The sequence below is a fragment of the Malus domestica genome, chromosome 16 (assembly GCF_042453785.1).
Source record: "Malus domestica chromosome 16, GDT2T_hap1".
NCBI lineage: Eukaryota > Viridiplantae > Streptophyta > Magnoliopsida > Rosales > Rosaceae > Malus > Malus domestica.
In genome coordinates this window covers 35692579-35707544 of record NC_091676.1, presented here as the reverse complement: position 1 = coordinate 35707544, position 14966 = coordinate 35692579, and the positions used below count along the sequence as shown (strand labels likewise).

Below are 14966 nucleotides of genomic sequence, written 5' to 3'. Positions count from 1 at the left end.
TGGTGTGGTTTTGTGGTTGTTACAGATAGGAAGAAGAAGAAGAAGTGCAGCGTGGAAGAGGGAGAAGAGAGAGAGAGAGAGAGCTGAGAGAGAGAGAGAGAGCTGCTTTTCTGATTGAGGGGACAGAAAATAAAGAAGGGAAGGGATAGGTGAGAGTGAAATAATGAAGAGAGGTGCACAAGATGGGATAAAAAGGAATCCAATGGATAGGTTTTTAGATCTCCTACAGTAAAAGGAAATCGAAATCTATCCGAAGTAGATATTTTTACACTTTAAAATCTACGCCTACCCGTACTAGCGTGTACAATTTAAATGCGATAGCGAGAAATAAAAAGGAAAGCGATAAGAATAAGTCCACGTCACTTGCCAATAAGGGCATAATAGTCAATACACATTCGGGGAGAAATTACATAGGAAAATTAAGGATGGGTCGTCACATATATTGCCACATCATCAATTAATAGACAAATATGATTTTTTTAACGAATGTCTGACATTGCAACGATTTTGTGAGTTGATGTATGATATTGCAATGCTTAAAAGATGAAGTACGAGTTTGTTATGTGATCCAAAGTTAAGATGGTAATATGTGATTTACCCAAACTCTAAATACACCCTAAACGCTCTTCAAACTCTCAAAGCCACTCCCACCAAACATTGTAGAACAAAATGCTAATTAACCAATAAAAGTACAAACAAGTTGATTGCTAATTAACCAATAAGCCAATTTCGGTCCATACCATGACAATTTTCTGAAGCTTGTAATCTATGCTTTTGACAAAGAATTTTACTAGTACTATCGGTTGCTCATCATGATATGAGGTTGAGGATTTGATGTTCAACTTCTGGTGCAATGGTAAGAGCAACTGCACGTGAAAATTAGTGGTCGGTCGAAAAGCATTACTCACTCGAAGATGTCCCCAATTGTTAGTCTTTATTGAAATCAACTTTGTAAATTGTAATAGTGATGTATTTAGGATGAAGCTAAGCCAGCTAAGGTAAAATGGGTGAGATTGTAGTCTCTATTAACAATATGCAAAAGAAAGAGAGGAGCAATTACTTCATCATTTCATTTCATTGCCAAGTCAGTCTTTGCCATTGACTGACTCTGTAAAACATCGTTCACTAACTTTCCTCCAGGATATTTAATAAAGTGCACGATCAACCGCACAGCCAAAACTTCAAAAAGTGATACCACTACTACACGAGCTAATCCGAAATGGAAGATGAAAAGGGGGTGAGCTACAAAGCTAACAAACTATATATGGTTTGTAATAGAGCGAGAAACCAGAAATATGTCGTGTATTCAAAAGTTTATATAAATACATCAATCACAAAATGGCAATAAACATTAACAAAAGTGATAATACAATTTCAATAAACATTAGCAATACAATAGCGTCAATTCTCCTCATTAGAAATTCCAGTAAGGCCTTATTCCCATGATAATTGCATGAGTCTTATTACCAGCTGGCGATAGGTCCCGACTCCTTCACAAAGAAAGCACAAACACTATGATTCAACGAACTAAATCAATCACATATTCAGATGTTATTTGACGTTCGACTACTGAAACACTTTAAACAACGAAACGAAAGGAGACAATTGACAACTGAATTAAGGCTCCATATCAAACGAGTTGATTCGACCTACATACCCACTAAGCGAGCAAAATCGATTGAATCATGCATTCTGCAACATTCATACATTCACCTCAACACATTCATCATTCATCCATATTCATCAGATTTCCAAGGAATGTAGAGACAAGCACAGGCAGAGTTCAGAGATACTTACATTGGGGATGCTGAGAGGACCTCTATGCTAATGGAAACCTTCACTCACACTCTCACATTTTCATTCAAAATATAATTATATACAAGTTTGGGGTGATCCAAGTAGAGCACAGAGGAGACAGGTACTTAAGCTAAGTTCTGATCCAGACATTCATTACAGATGCATTCATAATACGGCCAACATGCATACATAGAAGAACAAGCACACAAGCATATTGAGGCAAATTAATCAGATTTATGGATGCATGACACAAAAGTCACACATCTCACAAAAATCATATCACAAAAGTCATATTCACACAGATGCAACGCAGACTTTCATACATCCAAGGACCACATTCAACAGATCCATGTCGAAAACTGATGTCACTTCCGTTTATTATGCTCCTCTTCTCAGCAACCTATAATGGGATCTGTACCACAAAAGCACACACATACATGCAGCTTCCTTTAGACCTCAACTTTCAGCCACAATATTATAGATAAGGTCTAAGGCTAGTTGAAGGAAGTAATTTTACATTTCAGGGAGATCGAATCCGGTTGAGATGACTACAAACACACTGAGATTCAAGACGGATGCATTTCTTTGACGAACAATTCGAGTTTTGGGTCCGAGTTTGGACTGAGTTTCAAGAAGATATGGTGTGTTTATGAATTGTATTCCGTGGTTTTAACACAGATGTAGTTACACAAGAAATCGCAATCACAGACCCGATATTTCAAATATAACAAGAACTTGCCCTACATAAAATTTAACAGATTGACAAACTCTAACATGTAAACCTTAACTAAATCGCATTATACAACCTGCAAAAACTCAACTTAGATTCTGAAATTCAACACCTTTCAATAAACCTAGATTCCATAAATAAATAAAACCCTAAACTCTAATCTCAATTTGACCCTAAAAATCAAATCAAGCTCAGTAGTATCACAATCTGCAAAACAACCGAAGATTCGAAGTTTACCAGACAAGAGGAGCAGATGAGGACGAGCAGGACGTAGAGATGAGGGTGAGGAGGACGAGGATGAGGGAGCAGGGCAAGGAGGGAGCTCTGTGCAACAACTCTCTCTCGCAAGATGAGCGAGGTTCTCTCTCGCACAAGGGCTTACGAGTCCGGCCGAATTTGGGGTTCTTGGCTAAGAACTCCAAGCGAAGTGTATAATTTGAGTGAGTCCTATCTAATCACATTAAACCTAATCCTTGTGCAGACCAAACATGAGACTACACCAACAATTAGTCTAGTTTAGTCCAGTCCCACCTAAGAAGGCCAAACAAACACCCTAAATGGTTTAGTATAGTGCTTCTTTGCCTAGTTATGAAAAACTAATCCCGCTTAGCAAGTTGTGGTAACAGTAGATTATAATAATCATTGCAGAAGTTTAGTAAGTACAAGTTAACGAATGTGATGCCGAATATTACGAAGCCATCACAAATTCACTGAAGTCTCATAATCTCAACAAATGAAAGTTGTGCCAAACCGCATTAAACTATTTCTCTATAGAAACAAAAGAAGAAGAAAAAATTGAAGGCTCAAAACCAGTTCTAGAGCTAGCTAGCATTTACAACAGGATACAAGACATTCGTCACAAACAAGCATATCGACACAAGGACACGAGCAATAGAAATCCCTACGATTTATCCTCCGCAACATAAACTCCTGAATAATTTCTTCCCACTCAACTTGATTGTATAAAATATTCCAGCATCCACCCTAAAATCCTCTCTTCACAGCAACAATCCCGTGTCTCTAGCACCTAATCTCGTAAGAACCAGCTTTCGTGATATAGCGAACCCACTCAACAGTGTTGTATCCACTCTTTTCCCATACCTGCAGAATATCAATGAGTAAATGCTACATTTTTTAAACAAGGCATACCAGTGTTGACAGGGCAAGATATTACCTTCAGAAAACGGACACGTAAACCAGACGCTGTAAACATCGGAACCTGTATACGTAATAACCCCAAATTAGTCACCTTCTTTAAACAGGTGGACAAAGAGAAGAAAACAATATCGAGTGCAATCAAATCTACTCATACAGGAAATCAGTCTGTAACTACCTATGGAGGCGCTTAATAATTGATTCAAATAATGTCCTTGTGAGATAATTGATGATTAATCATTAGAAATGTACTTCAGATGGATATTAACTTCAAAAATACATGTTAAGGTATAAGTTCTGTGAAACATCGTCTGCTGATTATTTGGGGTTCGGCAACAGTTTATTTATTTTTCTTTTTTGTTCTTCCCTAATGATGCACCACCTACTGATGTGGAGATGAGCTGCTGAGATCAACAAACAAATGAAACGTGTACCCAATTGTCATAAGACTCCTGGAATTAGTAATGATGATTAGTAAGTCACCTGGAACTCCATTTGGATTGGTGGCCTTGTCCAAGATTTCTTTTCTGTCATCGTGGAAATCAGCTCAACTTCTGCACTCAAAGTTGGCTCTGTTTGTCCTGGAAATTTCCTTATCCTACAAAGTGCAAGAAAGTCAATACAATAAAGTGAAAGAAACAACTACAATCCGCAACATGCACAGACACATTTCACGCAGCCTCCTATAAGTTCCATTTATGCCTGAAAGATATACACATTTTGGGCTCGTTTGCTGTATAGAATGGGCTCGGCTTGGACAATCCACTAGATTCAATGAATGTTGAATAGAAATATGGATGTCAACTTGCATATTTTGTCAACTGAAGGTAGAAGATGGACAAGTCATGAAGAACACTTGTCCCTTTCAATCCTCTCATTTTTGTAGGGGGATTAGGAGGGATAAGTTTTCTTCATAATTTTTCCATCTTCTACCTTTTTCTTCCAACATTCATTGAATTTACTTAGTTGTCCAAGCCAATCCTAAACATCAACCGAGGCCTTTCCCAAATCCAATTCTAATCCCATCTTTCTACCACCTAAGACCGTGCCCAATGGCTACTACATAAAATCATATTTCAGAATTATTTTGACAAAATGTTAACGCCAATCTTAACTTCAATATAGCCCAAAGGATTAGAATTCAACAAAAAAACATATAAAGCACTCACTTCCAGACCAAGCAATCAATAGCCGCATTGTATTTTGCTCGACCAGACGTCACTTGAAAACTTGTTTTTGCTGTTTGTTTTGGCACAGGAATTTTGATGACAACCCCAAGAGCAAACATTTTTGCACCGAAAACGCTCTTGACCTGAAGAGCATGAGCATATATAACTATATAAGCTATCTTCCAAGCAAAGAACTTCTAAAAATAACAGCTTTTATCATGCGAAGTAGCAAACCTTAACATTTACTTCAATACGAGTTCTGCCGAGTTCCTTAATTGTAGGCAATACTCGGAATGGAAGATTAACACCCTCAGTAATACGATACCTAAGGCACATAAACCCAACCACAGAAGCAGGCCTCATAAATACAATTAAATTTATCAGATAACACTGCTAAGTAACTATGACAATTTCTCTGTATCAAAAGAATTCAACCTATGATAAAGAATTACAAGAGTTCTATCTGTATGTCGTAGTTTAATACTAGCAATTTTGCACGCATTACACATGTACAAGATTGGTTACTGCAGATATGGTAGTGGTGAAGAGTTCAAAAGGTTGAGTAGAACACTAACAGCTGTTTAGGACTTATTGTTGGTTGATAACTTCATCAACCAACAAAGTTCTTGTGTCAAAAGATGAAAAAATGGAGTGGAGTCATGAATCATAAAACCAACTGGTCCACCAACAGCATAGAAGATATAATCAGAACATCATATAATACGAGATTTGCATATTGAAACTCTTTGAAATCACGGACAAGGTTAAATGGCAAGCCTCATTATAAAAACAAGTTTTCCCACGTTGTGGCATCCTACTAAATCCTAATGAAACAAAAAAATGAGCAAGGACAAAACATTACCATGAAGTGAGCAGACCTGAGATAAATTCAAACCAATAAATTAAGACATTAATGGAAGTATGAGCTTACTTCATCAATTCAAATTCACCATCAGGTGGCACAAAACTAACTGTCTTCTCTGAGTTAAACCTCGTCAAGTTTACACATTGATGGAAAGTAACATCGTCGAGCTCGATAGTTTTCCCACTGCAAAATACTCAAGTCAAAATAGAAACTAAAAAGGAATTACATTTTTGTGCGGTTAGAAACTATAATCATCTTGACAAAGGCCAATATGCAAGGCTCAAAATACAAAACATATAAACTTTTTTGTACTCACCTGTAAAGGAAAATAAAATGACAACGAAAAGTAAATTCAAAGTTTAAGAACTAAATAAAAATGCATAAATATTTGGTCAAAATAAGAGTTGTAGATCTCAGTCTAATAAAGATTAGACAGTAATAAGATGGGAAGAAACTAAGGAAAGAAAAAGGAAAAAACAGATAAAAGAGTAATACATCTGAACCACAGCGTATATGTACATGGTACACAGCAGAAAACGCATTCCATATCCATTGAGAACAAAGAAACAAATATGCCTACGGCACCACTAAAATGTATGCTGCGGCTCAAATTAAGGATAGCAATTTACTAGAAAAGCAATTTCTTAGTGAGGCCCTTAAATGATCTCTCTTACCAATAGAATAGTTTAGAATTATTTGTAGAGTGGCCACAAATTAAAGAAGAGAGCAGCAAGCTTCTCTGTATTGGGGTTCTCTACTGAAAACTGTGATGCGCTGTACTTGTTCTCTTCTATTATTATATATTTAATATTTGGTTTTTTGTGTTTCCTTCCCATATTAGGCTAGGGAGTTGAGTGAAAAAATTTCCCTACGGCAAAAGCATGTAACAACATATTCCCATGTGGAAACTAATAAATGAGCCATATTTTTCAAATGGATAAGTAACTAGTTAAAACCTAAGCCATATCTAAGGAAACAGAAATTTGAAAACAAATATTATGCTAAGAAAGTTCATAACTGAAGTTAAATACAATCGAAATACCAGAACAGCATAGTGAGTAATTAAAACACATACCTTTTTGTGGGACGGGATTTAAGCTGTGATTCTTTCTCAAGGCCAATTTTATCATTCAATCCCAATTTCAAATCAGGCATCCCAGAGAGGAAGCATTTCATTAGAATCTTCCCGGTTACATCACAACGTAGAACACTACCTATAGCCTCCCAAATCAGTTATGAGTGACGAAACAGACATTGTGCAAAACACATTCAAAAACACCTGCCTACCTTTGGAAGACATAAGAAGATTTACACTTTCCACAATATCCAAGAAGACCTGCACTGATGAAATGTTAATAATCTAGTAGAATGTTTAATAATGAATATGTAAAAAAAAATTCAGAGAAATCTAAATCACCTCATTCTTTTTATAAGCAAGGCCCTCTCTGCGCCAACCAACAGCACCTGTAACTTGTAGTGTTGCATTAGGGACAGGTTTATCTGCAGGCTGTTGTTTTTGGCACACAGTTGAAAAGAAAAATTATCAGAAACTAATATCATGATATCCGCATGAAGAACCAAAATGTTCTGTATGTTTTTAGCAAGAAAGAAGTCATCGAAGTCTTCGTACATAATGGCCCTACCATATCTTGAAACATTACAAGCATCTTACCTTAGAAGAGAATGGAGAGCGCACTCCTTCCTGAGTGATGTAAAGCTTTAAAATTTCTGGAGAAAGATTCTGTGGGTAACCAAAATCCATAATTTCTGCAATTTAAAGGGTGGGTTTTGACTATTTAGACATGATGAATTGTACAGATAAATATAACTACAAACAACCAAAAAGATAAACATTTAGATAAACAACTGACATAACAAAAACATTCAAATGTTTGCACATCATAATCAACAATGTGATGAATGCATGCATTGATTCTGACATGGGCAATACCAGATCATATTCACAAAACAATTTTACATTATTACATGCCATATTAGAAAGCCCACACATGGCATTGTGCACAACAAAGTTTCAACTAGCAAACCTAGTCATGCTATAAGAGGATAGTGTGTATAGTTGAATAGTTTTGTAGTTCCACCATAGACTTCTCAAATATGCATCTTCCCCATTTTATTAGGTGAATTCTAAAGTGTGAGACATATGCAGGATAATGGTTTTTGTATAAATATACAATAGCTTCTGTACATGAATGCAAACAGTAGAGGTGAATTGTTCAATTACGTACCGTCTAATAGCTCATAAATCAGAACAAAATTATTACGAATTGCATCTTCATCAAAAGCCCCACCAAAATAAGATTTGAACAGTGCAACAGCCTGCACAAAAAATAGACCAGAATCATCTACCACAATTTTGAGACTATTTTTTCAAAGGTCCGTATCACAATGAGTCAAACACATTATGCAGCCGTGTTCCCCAACCTATAAACCTGTCTATGGTGAGTTAAAAATCTTTATGGGCAAATTATCACTATCACTACAAGACCAGTATGTGAGAACGTGAAGGTAAAAGAGTCCCACATCGGTGAATGGAGAAACCTTGCAAGGGCTTATAAGAGGTTTGGCTACTCCCCATATTGCCAATTGGTTTTATGATGGAACCTCAACTTTCTTCATGGTATCAAAGCAGGTTGGCCCACGTGTGAAGCTCAACGGCCACACGTGCTCCACATCACCCAATTCGTGTTGTCCACGTGTTTGGCTTGAAAATTTGCCACACATGAGGGGGGGTGTGTGAGAATGTGAAGGTAAAGAGTTCCACATTGGTGAATGGAGAAACCTTGCAAGGGCTTATAAGAGGTTGGGCTACTCCCTATATTGCCAATTGGTTTTATGGTGGAACCTCACACTGTATAGTTACCACATTAATGAAATTTTTTAGCATAAAAAGAAATTAATATAAAGGAGGCCATTGACATAAAAACTCTTGAGAATGCACTATCCCACATCTAAACTCATGCAGCTAACTTCAGCACTAATCCCCCCGCTGTAAAGAAGAAAGAAGACAGTTGGTTCATCCTATTTACAAGAAATTTTGTTCTCAAACTAATTCCAAATTACACAAAGAACAAATCAGTACTTTTGTAGGTTTCAATTGAATATAAGTTGTGAGTAGCACAAATTTTCCTCGTTCCCATAACAGAGAAATGAGTTATTGTTCTTTGTCATAAAAGCAAGTCTAGTCATCTATATAACATTGGAATTCTTAGCGGTTTGCAAAAATATCTTAATTAAGGGTAAAGATGTTGGTGTAAAAGTTTGGCTTGACATAAGCCAAGATGGATGTCAATTGTGAAGAGAGTCCCACATTGGAGAAGTACAACAATAATCTATGGTTTAAATATAGGTGTTCCCCTTCTAATTGCACCAAGGCTTTTTGAGATAAAACCCCACACTTGAGGTCCACTGGGCTTGATACCACCCAGGGGATTGGACCTAGGTGGTTAAGTGGGGACAATATCGGTGCATGGCAGCCTTAGTAGTGGACATTTATGGAGCCCATGACACAATAAAAGATTCTTTCAATAAGAAAAACCTTGCATTACCTATTATACAAAGAACATAAATTACAATACAGAAGAAGCAGACTGGATGCACTCCACACAAACATCAGGAAAAAAAAGACTTGTAAAAAAATCCCTTTTAACTGCTTTTGTCCTGTCAAAGTTTTTGGAGTAAAACTTAGAAGTCAAAATACGCTGCAAGCTCCTTACACTTGTTTAGCAAGCAGATCAACAAGGCAAATCCTTACATCAGTGCATCAAATATAAAAGTTTTGATTTCTAATTCAAAGGAAAATGAGGTAGGATAACCAAACAAGATTAGGAATTATTTATCCTTCTCAATAGGATTGTTGTTGATAAAGATTGGAGAATGTGTTGTGATAGTCGAGCAATTAACAGGATTACCATCAAGTACAAATTTTCAATGCCTCGGTTAGAAGACATACTTGATGTTTCGTGTGGTTATATAATTTTCTCGAAACTTGATTTGCCATGTGGATATCATCAAATTCGAATTAAACTTGGAGATGAGTGGAAAACAATGTTCAAGAGTAAACATGGACTATAGGAATGGTTGGTGATGCCGTTTGGTTTATCGAACGCAACACACTTGATGAATCAAGTTTTGCACCCTTTCATTGGTAAGTTCATCGTTTATTGTGATGATATTTTGATTTATAGTAAGACAGAAGGCGAAAATTTAGATCATTTGAGACAAGTATTGACTGTGTTACAAGAAACTAAGTTGTTTATCAACTTGAAGAAGTGTACTTTTGTCACAAACAAGCTACTCTTCATGAGATATGTCGGGAGTTCTGAGGGAATTCATGTAGATGGGAATTAGGTGAAAGCCATTAAAAGAGAGTGGCCAGCTCCAAAGTCAGTGGGGGATGTGAGAAGTTTTCATGGATTAGCTACTACTTTCTACCGCAGATTTGTTAGAAATTTCAGTAGTATTGTCGCTCCTATTACTTAATGCTTGAAGAAAGGCAAGTTTCATAGGGGTGATGAACAAGAGAAAAAGCTTTGCTTTGATTAAAGAAAAGTTATGCACAGCTCCTGTTTTGGCATTGCCCAATTTTAGCAAGGTGTTTGAAGATGAATGTGACGCAAGTGGGGTTGGAATTGGTGCTGTTTTGTCTCAAGAAAAAAGGCCGATAGCGTTCTTTAGTGAAAAGCTTAGTGAAGCCAGGCAAAAGTGGAGCACTTGTGACCAAGAGTTCTATGCAGTTGTGCGAGCATTGAAACAATGGGAACATTAGCTTATGCAAAAGGAATTTGTTCTTTAAACTGATCACCAAGGTTTAAAGTTTACTAATGGCCAGAAAAGTGTGGACAAGAGGCATATCCGGTGGGTTACTTATCTGCAGAAATTCCCGTTCGTGATCAAGCATAAATATGGAGTAACAAATATTGTTGCCAATGCTTTGAGTAGGCGTGCTCATTTGTTGGTGACTTTAGCTCAAAAAATTGTAGGATTTGAGTTTTTGAAAGAGCTTTATGAAGAAGATGAAGGCTTCAAAGATTTATTCATCAATGAAGGTTATTTATTGCGGGAAATAAGCTTTGTTTTCCCCAAACTTCTTTAAGGGGAAAGCTAATTCGCAATCTGCATGGTGGTGGTTGTCGGGTCAAGACAATTGCAAGTATAGATGGCCTCAATTAAAACGAGACGTGGGAAAAATTGTTAAGAAGTATTATGCATGTCAAGTATCTAAAGGGCAGTCACAACATATAGATGGCCTCAATTTAAACGAGACGTGGGAAAAATTGTTTAGAAGTATTATGCACGTCAAGTATCTAAAGGGCAGTCACAACATACTGGACTTTATATGCCTTTGCCTGTTCCAAATGGTATTTGGGAAGATATTTCCATGGACTTTGTTTTGGGGCTACCTCGTACACAACGAGTAGATTCTGTATTCGTGGCGGTGGTTGATAGATGTTTAAAGATGACACATTTCATTCCTTTTAGGAAGACATCCGATGCATCAAACATAGCAAGATTGTTCTTTCAAGATTGTTTAGTCACTTTTGGATAACTTTGTGGAAGATGTTTGGTACTAATTTGAATGGAAGTAGCACTGCCCATCCTCAAATTGATGGCCAAACAGAGGTCACTAATTGTACGCTGGGAAACATAATTTGAAGTCTTTGTGGAGATAAACCAAAGCAATGGAATTTTCCCTTGCCACAAGTAGATTTTGCTTACAATAGTGCTGAGCATAGAGCTATCAGTAAGTCGCCATTTTCTGTGGTTTATGTTTCAGTACCTAAGAATGTTGTTTAGTGAAGCTTCCGAAAGGGCATGGATTTAGTGTGGCCACTGAAACATCGGCAAAAGAAGTGAAAGAAATTCAAGGGGATGTTAAAAAGAATTTAGAGGAGACAAATGCGGAGTACAAAGCCAAAGCAGATTTACGAGGGTGAGCTGTAGTGTTTGCTGAAGGGGATTATGTGATAATTTTTCTCAGGAGTACGGACCTTATAAGAGACTCAAGAAGATTAATGACAATGCCTATGTTATTGATTTTCCAGAGTTGATGGGAATTTCAAAGACTTTCAACGTAGCTAATATCCATGAGTACCATGCTGACGAAGAGCCATTGTATCCCGAAGAAAACTCGAGGACAAGTTTCTTTCCAAGTGAAGGGGACTGATGTAGGACAACCAAAGAAGATTAGGAATTATTTATCCTTTCAGCAATAGGATTTAAATCAATTTTCCTTTTCCTATTTGGTTTTCTTTGTATCTTTGTTTTTTTTTTTTTTTTTTTTTTTTTTAACACATTTTAGGATCTCCTTTTCCAAGTAGAATTTCAATTTCCTTGTTATGCAGCAATTAGCCTTTGTTTTACTTTTACCTAGAAGAATTAGCAATTGATGGCTAAATAAAGCCTAGTTCTCTGCTGTAACTTTGAGATTTCAAGTTTTATCAATTAAACCCTTGAATTTCATTCAATCTGGTGGATTCTAAAGATTGTGTTCTAGATGTGTTTTAAGTTTTAGACGCTTGTCTAGGACTTTTCTGACTATTCCGCTGCGTTAGAAAATGAAATCTACATAGACTTTAAATGATAAGATCTTATTACCTCAACAACAAACTTGAATGCACAGGCTATATTGGCATTGCTGCTGACTACAATTACAATGTAAACATTGCTGATTCTCATGTAACAGAAAGAGCATCCACCAATCTGCCGCACAGGACATGTTCCAAGTTCTTTTGTTTGCATAATATGCATGCGGAAAGCATCCACCATATTTCCTCTAAAGAAAGAAATGATTAGAGTAATTAGCAAACCATACAAGGTCAACTCTTAATTAACTTTTACTCACATAAAAATGCAGCCAACAACAGAGAGCACCAGCATAGATGGTCCAAACACATGCATAGAGAAGTAAGGAGCTGACAATTAAACTTTTCAACTCATGACAAGATGGCCTAACAAGTAGCATTCCCAGCCAGATAATATATTTCTTCCACTGCCCTATAGCATATTTAAGTGAGCTTGGAACCTAGCCTAAACCCTCTCTGCCTTCTCAAAGGCCAACAAATTCAGAAGATACCTCTCTGCATATCATCACGCAGAAAGAATACATATAAATTAGAAAATTTGGGAGCCTGCCTGCATACACCTAGTTCAGGATGTAATGAGTGTATTGCAGTACAAAGTAGGTCTTAGGTTCATTTTGTAAGAAAAAAACTGAAGAACTAGATAATATTTAACCAAACCCTGAAAAAAAAAGTAAAATTAAATCTTTTCCATTGCTTATGGTTTAATTTTCATTATGTATAAATCTGCCTAAATCCATAAAACCATCAATCTTAATGAGTGCCTAGCAAGCCACATCCCCCATCCATAACGAACCTTTTACACCAGAAGCAGTAGACAAGCTTAAGCCAACAAAATCCCCGCTCTGAATCCTCTTTAACACATTTTGGACCCCACTGTGGGTTTGAGCTTGATGCCTCCCAGCCATATGGTTAGCGACTGAGGAGGGACTCGCATCTAATTAGCTAGTTGTGTTAGGAATTGGCTCATCAAAGTTAGTGTCCTATTTTGTTTAGGATTGTATTATGAAAGAATTAAGTTTCTTTGTACAAGTAGATTGGGAATCCTAGAGGCATAATTGGAAAAGGAAAGAAAGTGTACTTTCCTATTTAATATAGAATAGGAAGAAAGTTTACTTCCCTATTCCATATAAAATAGGAAATAAAGTACTTTCCTATTTCCATATAGAATTGGAAACTTAATCAGAGGATAGCCATGTAAACCACACTCTAAACTTATAAATAGGTGAGGCAAGGCTAGAAAAAAGAGAGAACAGCCAAAGAGAGCCGAGAGAGAGAAAATGGATTAGTTATTGGGTTTTTCAAAAGTATTGTATACTCTATCCTTAATCAAAGAAGCCGTGGTTTTTCTGCCCAGAAAAATCACAACTGGACGTGGGCAAAAGTTTTGCCGAACAAGTATAATCTTGTGTGTTTCTAGTTTAGTCTATTGCCGTATAAATTAAAGAGCAAGATCCAGAGGAGAGTCAGAATTATAACAAGTTGGTGAGGCAATAGCTTACCAAGGAGATGATCAGTAGGTGGTGTGAAAGATGATCAGCCACGCTGGGACTGAGACACGGGCCCAGACTCCTAGGGAGGCTTCATCTAATCATATGTCACTTAAACCAAGAGAAACCCACAGGCTACCAATTAATTGGACAAATATTGACAACCGCAGCATCTAAGCCAACCAGTGTACGAAGAATGATAAAACAGAACCATGTACAATTTACCACTTCTGATCTACATTTCCACTCTCAACACCCTCATGAATCACAAAAGCACTAAATCATACATAAATTTCAAAAATTTGACACAAACCCAGAAATCAGAAAGCACAAAACAGAATACCCATTGACCAAAAAACTTGAAGCAATTCATAAAAGTAAATTTCAGGCCAAACCCATATTCAAAAGTCGCAAATATACATGTAAATACAACCAATTCCTCAACAATTTACCAGCTCCCAAAAGCAGAGAGAGATTACCCAACATCGTCACGATAGAGACGGTTGATGAGAACATCACCGCGGAGGTTCAAGAAATAAACGGCGGAAGCAGCCACCGGCATCTCTGATCCAGTGGATCAAGACCAAATCAGCTGATGGGACTGGTCCAGCTATCAGATCTGCGAGATTTGGAAATGGACGGCTGAGATTGCCAGACTAGAGCATCTGCAACGGTCTGTTGGCTGGTGGTAACTGATATGTCATGAGACCGAGTCTCTCGTTGGCGAGCAATGTAGAGATTTGGAGACTGAAAACAAAGAGGGTGTAGGTGAAAGGAAGAAGTTTTGTGTTCTCGTAGATGAACAGGTAGCAGCGTTGCAGTCACAGAAGCGTGGCTGCCAGCAGCGGAAATTTGGAACAATACTTTTGGCAAATTCGGAAAAATAACCAAATTTTAGATCTCATAGAATTATAATCACTATTTTAATTTTATGATAATTATAACCAAAACTTGATGTAAAAGTATTAATATACCTTTAATACTAGGGTTTCTCATAACATCCACAACACAACCTTTAAACTACCTTAAAATATTGAGAATTATTGCAGATTGAGGCCACTGAATTAACTTTCTCTTTAATTAGCAAGACAACCTATGAGAATGTTCTTCAGGTATTAATTCTATAGCTAATTATTATTTTTGTAATTAGATACTTCAATT

At 36.9% G+C, this 14966-nt stretch overlaps 1 protein-coding gene and 1 long non-coding RNA gene across 4 annotated transcripts; both read right to left on the bottom strand.

The window, feature by feature from the left end:
* Positions 1-1285: 1285 nt before the first annotated feature.
* On the bottom strand, positions 1286-3004 carry LOC139192712 (uncharacterized). Its single transcript, XR_011577029.1, has 2 exons — positions 2765-3004; positions 1286-2209 (listed from the first exon to the last, which is right to left on the bottom strand). It is a non-coding gene; the product is annotated as an uncharacterized lncRNA (long non-coding RNA).
* A 189-nt stretch (positions 3005-3193) lies between these two features.
* Positions 3194-14747, bottom strand: LOC103403996 (AP-2 complex subunit mu). Of its 3 annotated transcripts, none has more exons than XM_008342858.4 (13): positions 14285-14747; positions 12332-12509; positions 7963-8053; positions 7389-7483; positions 7134-7223; positions 7004-7052; positions 6792-6930; positions 5783-5899; positions 5086-5176; positions 4852-4994; positions 4166-4280; positions 3702-3746; positions 3194-3628 (listed from the first exon to the last, which is right to left on the bottom strand). In XM_008342858.4, exons 1-13 carry the CDS (start codon positions 14365-14367, stop codon positions 3548-3550), a joined length of 1317 nt encoding a protein of 438 aa, XP_008341080.1. In that variant the 5' UTR covers positions 14368-14747; the 3' UTR covers positions 3194-3547. The 3 variants fall into 3 exon arrangements, with proteins under 3 accessions (XP_008341080.1, XP_028951372.1, XP_070671312.1); XM_029095539.2 differs by having other exon boundaries at positions 14258-14680; XM_070815211.1 differs by having other exon boundaries at positions 13818-14679.
* Between the last annotated feature and the right edge of the window lie 219 nt (positions 14748-14966).

Coding starts and splice junctions, on each gene's coding strand:
- LOC103403996 (XM_008342858.4), bottom strand. CDS start 14,367: ATGCCGGTGGCTGCTTCCGCCGTTTATTTCTTGAACCTCCGCGGTGAT. Junction 7,484..7,962: donor GATTTATGAGCTATTAGACG/GTACGTAATTGA, acceptor TTTAAATTGCAG/AAATTATGGATTTTGGTTAC. Junction 4,281..4,851: donor ATTGATTGCTTGGTCTGGAA/GTGAGTGCTTTA, acceptor TGCACTTTGTAG/GATAAGGAAATTTCCAGGAC.